Below are 14,139 nucleotides of genomic sequence, written 5' to 3' on the forward strand. Positions count from 1 at the left end.
AAGAAGATTACTCGTTCCTGTTTCTTTTTACTCTTTAGGTTGAAATGCTGTATCAACGCTACTTTCTCAGGATGAACCAAAGCAACATGACACACGTTCTCGGCTTACTAGCGGGGCTGGCGTTTGCCCTGGGTATGCTTCTGATGCTGAGACTCGTCGTGGAAGACAGCCAACAATTCCTTGCCACTTTAGAGAGGCCAGAAAACCTGTCGCTAGCAGTGACGCTGGTCGTCTGCGTCGCAATTTATGCTGGTAAGTATCAGAAAATTAAGAGACGAATCTTTAGCGCGAGAGATTCGCCAGCCGTGCGAGGACCTCTCCGGAAACAAAATCCAAACACACCGTGCAAAATCTCCGCGAGTATCGCGCAAATAAAATCTGGAAATTCAATTTGGTCAAATCTTACTGCCAAAAGTGTCGTTGTCCAAATATGATTCGCATTTCACATGGACCGTACGAAAATAGATTCCGCTGGTGCGAACGAAAGCGTGAAATCTCTGCAACCGTCGCCGCAGGACAGCAATTTTCCTCGAGACGAACGATCGAGCCTGAATTTTATCCGACGGATCAACGAGATCGTTTTCCGCGTTTTCGTTCGCTTTCGTTTCAGATTCTGTTGACCCACTTGCGCCGCCTGAACGTTAATTAAAATTTCCTCGGCAAACGTTTTGCCCGCGCGTAATGCGCGCATAGTTTCAGCAAAGAGACAACAAAACCAAAGAGGGTTGCGAGAGAAGGTGGGTGAGGAAAAGAGTAAAAAAATATCAGAACGCCATTGCGTCCTCTTACGACAGCGCGTACGTGCGTCGTAATAGTCGTACGAAGCGCGTGTGCAACGTCGCTGACATCAAAGGTCGAGCGGCGCGTCAGATTTTCAAAGCGGTTCTCCACGAGGAAGTTTTTTTCCATCCACTTTCGCAACCCTTCGTCTCTGAAAGCGGCTGTTCCCGCTCACAAAGTTCCAACGCCAGCGAAACGGCCACCGCTAACTTCGTCGGACTTCGACTTATCCGCGACACGTACTTGCACCTCATGCGGGAAAACCTCTTAGCAGTGAGCTGTTTCTGACGAGTATACTCGTCGCGTCGTCGTACTCGGTATATCAAACGGAACAGCTCTTGCAGAGATCTCTGCGTGGTAGACGACGACCCCATCGATCACGAGGAACATAGCGGCGACCAGTTACGAGGAAAATACCCTGCTACGTGTCCTGACAAAATCCTCGCAATCGTCTCAATCGCTCTGTATCTATCGGACCAGTTTAATCGCTGTGGCAACTAAGTGATTGCGGATTTTGTCATTAGGCGTTAGTGACAAAATCACTTAGTTGCCAACCCAATACAACGTCGAACTACGCTCGTGGTACGTTTTTCGGACTAAAAAACCGATTAATCGGCTATCGGTGGATAAGCGTCGGCAACAAAAACCGATTAATCGGCTATCGGTCGGTAAAGCGTTAAGAAGATAAGAATGAAATACAAAATACCGTGAGTCGTCCGTAGCGTTCAAATGTACCGGCAATTTTTCACAGAAGATCTAAACAACGCGACCGCGTGGCTTGCGACTGGAACGGTTAATTAAATCGTACTCAAGCGATTAAACGTTGCATACAGAGGGCACAGACTAACTGCCCTCTGGAGTTCCAGCGACTTGTCGAGTTTCCTTAAATTGCAGCCTTGGTAGCGGCGATATCCAGGCCTGGGATGAACGAAATCTGGTTAGCCGGCGTGAGTGGAATAGTCCTGGTGACTCTACTCGCGTTGCAAGTGGTTTTGAATGTACATCTGGCGCTCGGATCAAAGGAACATCGGAGCGGAGGCCCTTTGGCTGCAGTGTGGGCTGTGTGCTTCTTCATTTACATGGCGTACGCACTTCTGCCCATAAGGCTGCGACACGCGTGCATCGCTGGTTTCATTTTCTCGCTGGCGCATCTGATCGGAGCGTTCGTCCTCTACCCTTCGCAATATCCTGCCATGATGGAACACGTGAGTGACATTCTGTAGCCTTGTAAATCCCGTGCTGCGATTTTATTTCGCTGCTGTTTTACAGCAGCGCCTGGCTAACGCTTCTATCGGGCAAAAAGAATCGCGGCAAATTGAGACGCCATGTGGCGATCGGGTGGCGCGAAGGAACTCTCACGACCAGTTTTTGGCTCATGGCCCTATCGTTGCGTATTTTTGTCTCTTAGAAAGATCGCCAAACGAACGTTCACGTAATATAACGATATCCGTCGTGATATTAGGAAAATAACATTCCACTTTTATATCCCACATTTAATGGGAAAAATATCGCAACAAGTCGAAGCAGCGCAAAGTTTAATTTCTCCCATTTCTCCCTTAGGCTACTTAGGTAGTTTTTACAACCAACTTTCAACCCATTACAACGAAGATTAAAAGCTTTCGTAAAAGAACGATGACCCAGGTGCGCGAGGATTTTCCTCCGACCTTCTTCGTATAATATTTCCTCCTCGGTGTAATGTTCAGCATGTAAATTGCATACGTTAAGCAGACTTTTGAATTCCATCGAACACTTGCCGGCAAATGTTCATTCTCGCCGTTCGTCAGATATAACGAAATATAATAAATCGTCGCGTTAGATTTTCCGATTCTCTCGCAATATTCTTCGCTGTCGAATGAATTAGAGTGGAAGCGGATCGACGGACTCGGACTCGTTAGACCGCGGATTTTTACGCGGAGAGTTCGAAGGTTTTATAGGAAATTCGAAATCGTAACAATCGACGTGATATTTGCAAACGTACGAAACGCTCGAACACTAAAACTATAGGTTTTAACGCTTAACGATTGAAATAAGTTTCTCGCGAGATTCCATTTCTTTGATTACAGGAGAAAAGCTACGAATTTCCACGAACATAGTATTCGCGGTTCTACGCGATTCTCGACTTTGGTTGGCAACTAAGTGATCGAGGATTCTCTCGTTATATATATAATTTACTTTATTTATTTAATTTATATATATATAAAATTTGTAGTAGATTTCTTATTAACTCTTACCGTATTTAATTTCATTATTCCCAAAATAAGCTCGATTTTATAGAAGCGATCGTCCGATTTACCCCAAGGATTTACGTTATTACATATTTATATATATATATCGACAATCGATTCTGTAAAATCGAGCTTATTTTGGGAATAGTGAAATTAAATACAGCAAGAGTTAATAAGAAATCTAATACAAATTTTAGCTGGAAAATCGAGAATCCTAAATTACCGATCTTCTCTCGTGATCTAATCTATTCGGCACAACGACTGCCGGTAAAACAGAGCAAAAGTAAAAACATCGGTTGGCGGGTAGTTTGAATTCTATAGAATTTACACACACACACACACACACATATATATATATATATATATATATATATATATGAAAAAGTTGAGAAGCTTTCGAAGGCGAAACGAACGTTTAGATGTGTTTTCTTTATGGAAAAATGGCTCGGGTTTATGGGCAGATCTTGAAGCGAACATAGTAAATGGATTCAGTGTAGGGAACGTTACGATCACGACAGGCGTAAAGTTGGCAGAAATTTTTGGCCAAGTATCGACCCTTTGCTAGTTAATAATCTCTTATTAAATAAAGGAGGAAGGAAGACAGCGAGGGAATTATTTCGAGGAAGAAATTTAGTGAAATTTCATTTCGTTTAATTTGATTCAATTTCACGTTATCGAAAAATCCAAGCACTCGTTTACTAGACCTAATATTAGCATACCTGCCACTCTTTCTACTCGAGATACGCTTCTCTTGATTTGTCAAACTCGCGTTCAATCGTTGTAACATGGAACGTTTAGATTTTAACGCAACGTCGATAATACGAGGCAAAGTCTACTGAGAGTAAATTTTAAGACACAGAATGGATGGTTCCGGCGCTGTGATTTTTCTGTCTGATTAAATCACAAGAGAAAATAATGTTATTATCTACTCGCTTGGTAATTTTATATAACGAAGGAAAATTGCAACACCGCAATTCCAAGCTACCTGCACCGTAACAAAATCCCTGCTTCGTGTTATTTTTATTAATTAGACCAGAGTTTCACATATTTTTTTTTTTTTTTTTTTGCTTTTCATTATTATCCACAGTTTGAAATATAAAAGCTTATCAGCTTTGTTCGTTCCCCTTCTGTCGTAACTTTTAACTTCGCTCAAACAAACCGATATTCCAAACACGTTGCAATTTTACTTCGATTTCGAACGCGAATGAAAGAAACGTGAGAACGACGTTTCTATACATTTATTTATTTATCACATTGGCTTGCTTTTGCATTTCCTGCATTCGTTTCGAACTTACGGCCACTTCAAGTGGAACTTTCCACAAGTTTCTTTCCACACTGTACAATTTTCCCGCTCTTTGACCTTCTTCTTTGGATGATAAATTACGCCGAACTATGATAAATCGTGGTCATAGGCTTCTCGGTTCTAGCCACGAGTTTCTATCAAACAAAGAAGAAAAAGGAGCAAGTGAGTGAAAATACAGAAAGAGGTTCGATCGCGACGAAATATTTGTCGTTAGGTGAAGGTAGTTGTTCCGGCGATTGGAGTTGCCACGTAGTTTTCATCTGGAAACAGAATTATTGTATCGCTGACGTGGTTGGAAATCGCCTTTTCCTCGCCCTTTCCTTTCACACGTTCGCTGCAATTTGCCAAATTGTCGAGACTCTCGTTTTACGAAAAAGCCTTGGCAAATCTTTGAACGTTCGAGCTATTGCGCTTTCGTCGCCTTAAGCTCTGTCTCTGATGTGAATTTCACCCCCTTTTTGTCCCTTTTTCACAGGTTTTATCGCGATTGAATAAAACGATAGAAGAAATGGGCAAAAGGTAAATATATAGAATTTTTGGTATTTCGTATTTTCACATCTGTGCAATTCCTTTTATTTTCGGTGCTGTTAATTAGAAGCGAGTCCTCGGAGATGTTGAGAAATTTTTGAAATATTCGGGGAAAGTTGGAAGTATCGAAGCAGATAGAAAGGTTGGAATTTTCCGGGATATTGATGAAATTGGAAAGAAGAAAATTTGTGGAAATATCGCAGTGGCTGGAGATATTGAAACGTTGAATATCGATAAAATCGAAGACGTTGCAATTTTGTTAGCATCGAACGAAATCGCATACTGATATCTAGAAATATTAATAAAAATGGGTATATTAATAAAAATCAAGGTCAATGTGATTTTAGAAACATCGAGATATATTTCTGAAGAATTCTAAAGCTGGAAGCAATCAAATTCGTAATTGCTGTATCAGCCAGATATGTTAAAAGCTGGGGATATTATAAAATTCCCTAAATTGAATAATATAAAGTTATAAAAATTCTAGAAACATTGAAAAAATTAAATACCAATATCAATAAATATTTCTAAACTTGAAAGCAATAAAATTTGCAAATACTGTAGCAACCAGATATGTTAAAAGGAGGAAATATTACAAAATTACCAAATTTGATAATATAAAGTTACAAAAATTCTGGAAACATTGACAAAATTGAATACCAAAGTCAAGAAATATTTGTACAACTGGAAGCTGTAGACTTTCCAAATTGGATAATATAAAGTTATAAAAATTCTAGAAACATTGAAAAAATTCAATACCAATATCAAGAAATATTTCTAAAACTGAGAGCAATCAAATTTGCAATTGCTGTGGCAGCCAGATATGTTAAAAGCTGGGGATATTATAAAATTCCCTAAATTGAATAATATAAAGTTATAAAAATTCTAGAAACATTGAAAAAATTAAATACCAATATCAATAAATATTTCTAAACTTGAAAGCAATAAAATTTGCAAATACTGTGGCAACCAGATATATTAAAAGGAGGGAATATTATAAAATTCCCTAAATTGAATAATATAAAGTTATAAAAATTCTAGAAACATTGAAAAAATTAAATACCAATATCAAGAAATATTTCTAAAACTGGAAGCAATCAAATTTGCAATTGCTGTGGCAACCAGATATGTTAAAAGCTGGGGATATTATAAAATTCCCTAAATTGACACAATATAAAGTTATAAAAATTCTAGAAACATTGAAAAAATTAAATACCAAAATCAAGAAATATTACTAAAACCGAAAGCAATAAAATTTGCAAATACCGTGGCAGTCAGATATCTTAGAATTCCAGAATATTATATTATAAAATTGAAGATATTAAAAGTTGAGAACATACGTCTAATTAAGTACTCGTTTCATTCTCAGTACTTTCATCTACTTAAGTAAATGGGATAGGAGGACGTAGATGTTAATGGTCTTTCGCTAAAACCTGCACTGTTTAATAAAATGGATGAAAAATTGATCGAAGGTGAAGAATGATTTTCCGTGCGGTTAGAATTTAGTGTATTCGAATGGCAAGCCTCGGGCAATTTTCGAAATTGCCCGCTGCTCTCGGTCAATTAGCTTTCGCTCTCGTTGCTGAAATCCGCAAGCATACTGTATCGAAAATATCGATGCGAGGGAAGTTTGCGGAGGGCAAACTTTATTGGTAAAACCTAGGGAAACATTGATCTGGCCATTCTCAACCCCGTAAATTCCATCAGAATATGCGAAATTCCGTATCTGTTACGTTCCTTCCACTTTCCGTGTACAACCGACAAAAGAATTCGAATCTAAACTTGACACTTTACCGACCGCCAGCGATTCAACAGCATACGCACGTCCCACCGGCTGCTCAGACGCGGATTCTTCCTGGCTCTGGCTCTGTTTCGGTTTAGATTCTCCAATACCATTCTTTTCGTTCATCGCGAACGGGTAGTTTTTCAAATTGGTATAAAACTGTGGCAGCTTACAAAGCAACGCAACTGACGCGACTGAGCAAGGCACTTTAGTACTAAATAACAAATTACAAAATCAAACAGCCAAAAAATTCTACCAAATGTCCAAATCGGACAAATTGTGAATGTAAACAACTAATAAAAAAAAAAAAAAGAGCGGTTTAAACGAAGATACGGTAAAGAAGCGAAATAGATGGACGAGTGAATCCGGCGTATTTACAAATAAGCTGGATGCAGCTTAGTAAGTTTTAGAGATGCGTGGACTAATGGAAACTTCCTGACAGTCATAGATGGAGCATTAAGCTGAAAAAGCCGCAGAACTTGTAGATAGTTTATGTACACAGCTGTGTACAGTTTTATAGAAAAATGCAACGTCAACTGTAAAACATCTGGAGGATGCTAAAAGCGGATCGTCGTTGTGGTATTATCGGGCTTCTTTCAAATACACAGCACATGCTGTTGGACCATATCTAAAAACACATCTACAAATTCTCACTTTATCCTCTAAGGATAAATTCCTTTTGTCAGTAGCTTGGTCGTGTTCCGTGTTAACACGTCTGGCACCGCTTTGACGAGTACCAGCAACCACTGGAAGTCGTTGGAATTGAACAGTCGCTCGTTCAAAGGACGCTGAACACGACTCACAGAAGACGCTGCCTCACCCTAATAAAGCTGAACTTCAGGTTCTGGACAGTGGTGCATTTACACGTGCTGTCCCGGTTCCAGTGTGCACCGAATTTCTCGCAGAACTTAGTTTGAGGAATATGCGAATTAAATTTACCTAATCCTTCCTCTTTGAACCTAGACGTCCCAAAACTCTTCTTTTCTTTTTGTGCAAAGCAGTCACTTTCGAAGGTAACCGAAATCTGATTTAGAGGTTAGGTTTGTCTATCTTTCTCTTCCTTGGAAATTTGCCTTTAGCTCGTGGGGAAATTTGGCATTTTTCTTACGACTCGCTACTTTGTTAAGTCTAACTTACGTGTCTGCCTCAGATTCGATGCACACCGAGACTCTTGGAGAAATTAATTTAGGGAACATGTCTGCTAAATTTACCAAACTCCTATTCTTTGAACCTAGACATCCCAAAACTCTTCTTTTCTTTTTGTGCAAAGCAGTCACTTTCGAAGGTAACCGAAATCTGATTTAGAGGTTAGGTTTGTCTATCTTTCTCTTCCTTGGAAATTTGCCTTTAGCTCGTGGGGAAATTTGGCATTTTTCTTACGACTCGCTACTTTGTTAAGTCTAACTTACGTGTCTGCCTCAGATTCGATGCACACCGAGACTCTTGGAGAAATTAATTTAGGGAACATGTCTGCTAAATTTACCAAACTCCTATTCTTTGAACCTAGACATCCCAAAACTCTTCTTTTCTTTTTGTGCAAAGCAGTCACTTTCGAAGGTAATCCAAATCTGATTTAGAGGTTAGGTTTGTCTACCTTTCTCTTCCTTGGAAATTTGCTTTTAGCTCGTGGGGAAGTTTGGCATTTTCCTCGTGACTCAGTACTTTTCATAGACCCTTTTTAACTCTAACTTACGTATGTGTTTCAGCTTGGATGCACGTCAGATCTTTTGTGAAATTCACTTTAGGGATTGCATCTATTAAATTTACTAGCTTCCCTCTTCTTCGGGGATTTTTGAACCTCCATTTTTCTCCTGACTAGGTATTTTTCCATCGACCCTTCTCAATTTTAACTTACGCGTGTGCTTCAGCTTCGATTCACGTCGGATCTTTTGTGAAACTTACTTCGCGCATTGGGTCTACGGAATTTATCAAATTCCCACTATTCGTATGAAACTGAAATTGAATAGGAGATCAAGAGGGAACCACTTCCTTTTAAACAATTTTTCAGGCTTCCTGTTTTCATTTCGGATAACGCGAGATGAACTGCTGTCGTGGTGAACAGCAGTTTCTACAAGATAGATAGCCTTTTCGATCTACCAGGATCTTCTTTTGATCCTCTTCGCTCTTGTTTCCCGGTTTCACGATCCAGCTTATTATTTTCCCGACGCTGCAAATTAACTACGCTGTTTATCTCGCCAGACAATAAGAGCTTCCAGATTAAGACAACCTACCAGTTAATTAATTTATTCAAGAAACTTGAGACGCGCTTTCCTGCCCAAACAACTCGGATATAATTTCAAAGAAGGGAATATTGCGTTACCCGGAAAGTTTGTTCCGATTTTTAAGGAATTTGGTCGCCTTCGAAGATCATATTGCAAATTTTCTCGCCAAAAAACCCGACAGAGTTGGAACGTTCGAGTTGCGCGAAAAATGGAGAAAATTCGTGAAACAGAATGCCACCTGTATCATTCGATAAATATAGATCTTTCAGCACGTGCCAATATTTTCTTACAATTTTTCCAAACAACATTTCGCTTAATTAATAATTACATTTCATCCAATTAATAATTACTCCTCGTTATAAATTACATTTCAAAATTTCTAAATGTCCAATTTTTCCCCGATATTGTTGAACTTGTTGACGTCTCCAAATTTTCCAATATATCAACATTATTTCAAAAATTCGATAGCTGCAAAATCTGTCGTTTCACGCGTTACTCCGTACGCTGAAATATTCTACCTGTTAGCTGAAAATTATTTGCCCATGAAAATTATCGAACGACTAGTAATAGCGAAATAATAAAACTATCGGAGAATGTTCTCGTCGATTTGCCGCTCTATTACACACGATCACGCTGGCAACATATGCGGCCACTGATAAGAGATAAGAAAAACAGATCGATGACGCGAAAGCATAAAGCTGACACGGACTCTACTAGGAAATCTCATGGAAACAGTTCGTTGTTATTGGATTTCTTTCGAGCTTGGTATCTTCATCCATCAAGCCCCCTTGCTTACTCAATCCCCACCCTCTTCTAGCCAATTTATTTAGCTTTTATTACACTGAAAGCACAGAATGCATCCTCCAGTTCTATCATTCTTTAGTCGTCTACTTTTTTTTCCTTCGACCGGTGTACACTGCAATACGGTCGCACAAAAACACTTCCATCCATTTTCAAACATTTCACGGAAAACCTCTTCGAAATACTTCGAAGATTGACTCAAGGATTTAGGGGAATTAATTTCCGTTCGGTGAAATTCTAAAAGTATTCATTTGTTGCCTGGGTCGAGACTGGACGACGCAAAGTCTGAAAAAAACAGTAAAATAGCGAGTCTCAGTTTTATCGACGAATTAAACGCTCGGCTGAAAAGCCGCGGTGTTCGTGTGGCGAATCGTCGTTTTATTTGGCAACAGTTGGCAAGAGCGTTGGCAAGAACACCCACTTGCAAGTTGTCGAAGTGTGTCGCAAATTACGGTGCAATTTTCGGGAAAAGTCGCGTGACACCGGCAACACGGGAATTTGAAGGAGGCAGCCGGTTCGAGGAACCGAGGAACAAGAGCTAGTCGCGGTAACGACGCGATTATTAACCGAAACGCCGCAATCGATGCGCGTTAGATCGAGATACGCGCGAAAACACGCCCCGGCATCACGACACACTATGAAACTTTCACGTTAATAATAGACTCGGGTCGTATGGGACCCGACCAACTTTCATACTAGGGAATTTCGAGGGTGCGTTCACCCTGGCTTCACTGACCAACTGTTTCCACTGCCCTGGAAAATATGACTCACGAAAATAATTAATACCTCGACGTGTTTCAACATTCCTCATTACTTTCTTATTTAATTATATAAAATCGTATGAAATCGTCCAATTAGGCGAGTAATTTGGGTAGATGATCCTTTCAATGTCACCCTTATCGCTGTCGTCATCGTCCAACATGCAACTAGAAAAATGTCCGACCAACGAGCCAAAAATTCCTCACTTGCGTCGTTCGGATTCATTTTGGTGGATCGAAATTGTAAAGTTTCGAAAAAGCAAGTGAAATACTGCTTTTTGCTAACGGCACAAGCGCCTATAGGTCTAGTAATTTTTCTACTATCGCCTCTAACGGATTGAGGTTAGGTTGAGGTTAGGTTAGATCCAACTAATAGTCTACTCGGTCGGTAACCGAGCGAAACGCCGATTTCTAGCACTGATTAAAGACACAGGATAAGCATAAGTGACATTAAATGGCACTTTATGTCCTACGTTCCGAAGTACCGACCTGCGAAAAGTCAGAACCTGTTTCACGCGTCTTTTGTCATTCGAATTGATACCTAACCTAGTCGTGGAAAAAACAATGAAAGCGATACGTACGCATGTATACGCATATAGGGTGAGTCACCTAACGGTTTAAGTGGAAATATTTTCGACGTCATCGATTATATCGGGTAATGTTTCAGATAAAAGTTGAATGGCTTCGGGGGGAGCATGTTTCGATATTATTAGCTTTTCCGTAGGTGGGCGCGTAAAAGTCACGCGCAGGTCAGCTTTGTCTTTTTAAAGGGAATCATATTTCTGTAACGTATTAATCGACGCAGTTCCAGATTCTCCAGATTCAGAAGGAAGAATGGAAAAGCCCTTAATTTTACTTTGCGAACCTCGCGTTACGCGAGTGAAAAACGAAAGCCACTAGTCCAGTCTCGCAGCAGTATCAAATGAAATTTCCAAATATTCCGTCTGACTAATATTCCTCTGACGTGTAACACGTTCTCGAAAATCGTCTACGACTATTGCAATACTCTGGTGTGTCTTGTAAGAACCAAGTATAATCCAAGCGTAAGAACAAAATTGCGCCAAACGTAAGAAACGTAAGAACTTCGAATGAATTCTATAAAAATGAAGAAATCGAAAAATCAACCATGGAACGTGAGACGGATACGACGATGGTCTCGGTATCTGCGCGAGCCTCGCAGTCACCGCGTCGAAGAATCTCGCGATCTTTCGAAAATTCCAGCTTCGACGTCTAACTATACAATTTAATGTATCACGTTATAGTAGTAATTTATTATTCATATTAGTAATATAAAATTATGTCGATGACGCTAATAATACAGGCATTTTCAGCGGCTTCTACGAAACTAAGCGGCTGCGGATTATCGAAACACAAAAATGTTTACGACCTTGAAACAAGTGCAGGTAAGGGGACACACGCGTTCGTACGAACTTCCTTCGTCGTTTGCCTGCCTGCTGCGTATTTCTGAAGTTGGCCCTTGCGTTATAATATTATACGCGCCAATATTATACGTACACTTTCACGAGCTAATCCAACCTAATTCAACGATCGAAGTTTCACGATTAAATACGCCAGGCTGATGTTCAACCGGGACAATCTGAGCAACATTCTGAACCGAAGAGTAGGATGGAAGAGAGGATGCAAAGCTTCTAATTACCGGCACAGGTCACGTTTCGATGGTTGTTGACGCGGCGAGTCCTGTTTTCGTCGAATTTCCCAGCAAATCCGTCTTCCGTTGCCAATAACGCACGACCAAGCTAACGAGCTACGAAGCTGACCAGGCGCAACAACCGCCGTATTATTATACCGAAATACCATGATCGATGCAACGCATGTTCGATGGAAGATACTCGCGCAACACCGCCCTTTTCTTATCCTGCCAACCAATTTAATTTATTTATCGTTGAGGATTTGGAGTGGCCGTCAGTTTCTCACTCGGGCAACACATGTTCCATTTTTGAGGTTGGGAAACACGTGTCTCGGCGTTTTTTGAAATTCATCCGTTAAGGGAGCGAGAAAGGAGAACGTAATTTTTTTATCAAAAAATAGACGTATCTCTGCATCTACCAAAATTGGAGGCGTGAAATTCAGCATAGAAACTCATCGTTAAAAATAAAGAAACACGTGTCTCGGTGTTTTTTGAAATTCATCCCTTAAGGGAGCGAGAAAGGAGAACCATTTTTTTTTTTAATAAAAAAATAATCGTATCTGTGTATCTACCAAAGTTGGAGGCGTGAAATTCAGCATAGAAACTCATCGTTAAAAATAAGGAAACACGTGTCTCGGCGTTTTTTGAAATTCATCCCTCAAGGGAGCGAGAAAGGAGAACCAATTTTTTTTTTTTTTAATAAAAAGATAATCGTATCTCTGTATCTACCAAAGTTGGAGGCGTGAAATTCGGCGTGGAAACTTTTCTGCACGGGATAAATCGAAAGACAGGAAGCAGATAGGAGGAGAGGAGTTTCTGGCGACTCGTTCGCATGTCAAACGATCCCATGGAATTCTGAAATATCGTTTGCCTTGGCGTCGTAACGCGAGAAGATACACATACAGATACTATGATGAAATATTCAGTTGCGGTCGTTTCGCATGTGAAAGTTTCTCCTCTCTCGGAAGAGAACGTCGTTTCTGCTTGCGCAGGATTCTTCAACTTCCGGCTGCTTGTTTTCCCCTGGTTCTGTCAGTGGCTCCTCCAAGTCCACGCCATTAGGCCAAGCGACCGTGGCCGTAATTGAATTTGCAAGTTTCTCGCTGGGGGACACAACGATTTCATCGTCATCCGCTGGCTTTCGTTCGCTCTTTTGTTCCGTACAAGCCAGGTCGATACTTGGAAAAATCATTTGTCTCTTGTTTCGTTCGTGCAACGAGCTACACGAGAACAGCTTCTTCCTTTCGCCCACCTGATTCGATTTCTTTCGATATTTTCCACCTATTGTCTTGTCTTTTTCTATTTGTTTATTTATTTATTTACTTATTTATTTATTTATTTATTCCCAGCTTTATCCGTCTGTCATTTGGCTGGCTGGAAATCCTCCCATTTATCCTATCTTTACGTGTCCTTGCTTTTTAAACTGTCTAAAAATGAAAAAAGTGGTTTATTGGCTTGGCAACTAAGTGATTGCGGGTTTTATCATTAGGTGACATTGACGAAATCCGCAGTCACTTAGTTGCCAATTCAACGGAAGCGACTGTAACCATCGACTATAGTCTCGACTATTTCGCTTGCAATTTCTTCTCATTCTCGTTCGTCTATACGTTGCATCACCTGCTATCTCGTGGCTCTTATTCCATGTCTGTTCGATCGTTTCAAGCTATTTAAATTCATGTATTGGCTTGGCAACTAAGTGATTGCGGGTTTTATCATTAGGTGATATTGACAAAATCCGCAGTCACTTAGTTGCCAATTCAACAGAAACGACTGAAACGATCGACTATAGTCTCGACTATTTCGCTTGCAATTTCTTCTCATTCGCGTCTGTCTTTACGTTGCATCACCTGCTATCTCGTGGCTCTTATTCCATGTCTGTTCGATCGTTTCAAGCTATTTAAATTCATGTATTGGCTTGGCAACTAAGTGATTGCGGGTTTTATCATTAGGTGATATTGACAAAATCCGCAGTCACTTAGTTGCCAATTCAACAGAAACGACTGAAACGATCGACTATAGTCTCGACTATTTCGCTTGCAATTTCTTCTCATTCGCGTCTGTCTTTACGACTATTTCGCTTGCAATTTCTTC

General features: G+C 40.3%; 1 protein-coding gene across 3 annotated transcripts in view; it reads left to right on the forward strand.

The window, feature by feature from the left end:
• The window catches only part of LOC100747315 (adenylate cyclase type 6), a 91,641-nt gene that overhangs the window by 39,934 nt on the left and 37,568 nt on the right, over positions 1-14,139 (forward strand). For all 3 annotated transcript variants that reach the window (XM_033318675.1, XM_003486327.4, XM_033318674.1), the window contains 2 exons: positions 39-252; positions 1,675-1,985. In XM_033318675.1, the coding sequence (XP_033174566.1) occupies positions 39-252; positions 1,675-1,985 (525 nt within the window). The remainder of the gene's footprint in view (positions 1-38; positions 253-1,674; positions 1,986-14,139) is intronic.

This window comes from Bombus impatiens, unplaced genomic scaffold, assembly GCF_000188095.3.
Source record: "Bombus impatiens unplaced genomic scaffold, BIMP_2.2 scf_0107, whole genome shotgun sequence".
In the NCBI taxonomy this organism is placed as follows: Eukaryota; Metazoa; Arthropoda; class Insecta; order Hymenoptera; family Apidae; genus Bombus; species Bombus impatiens.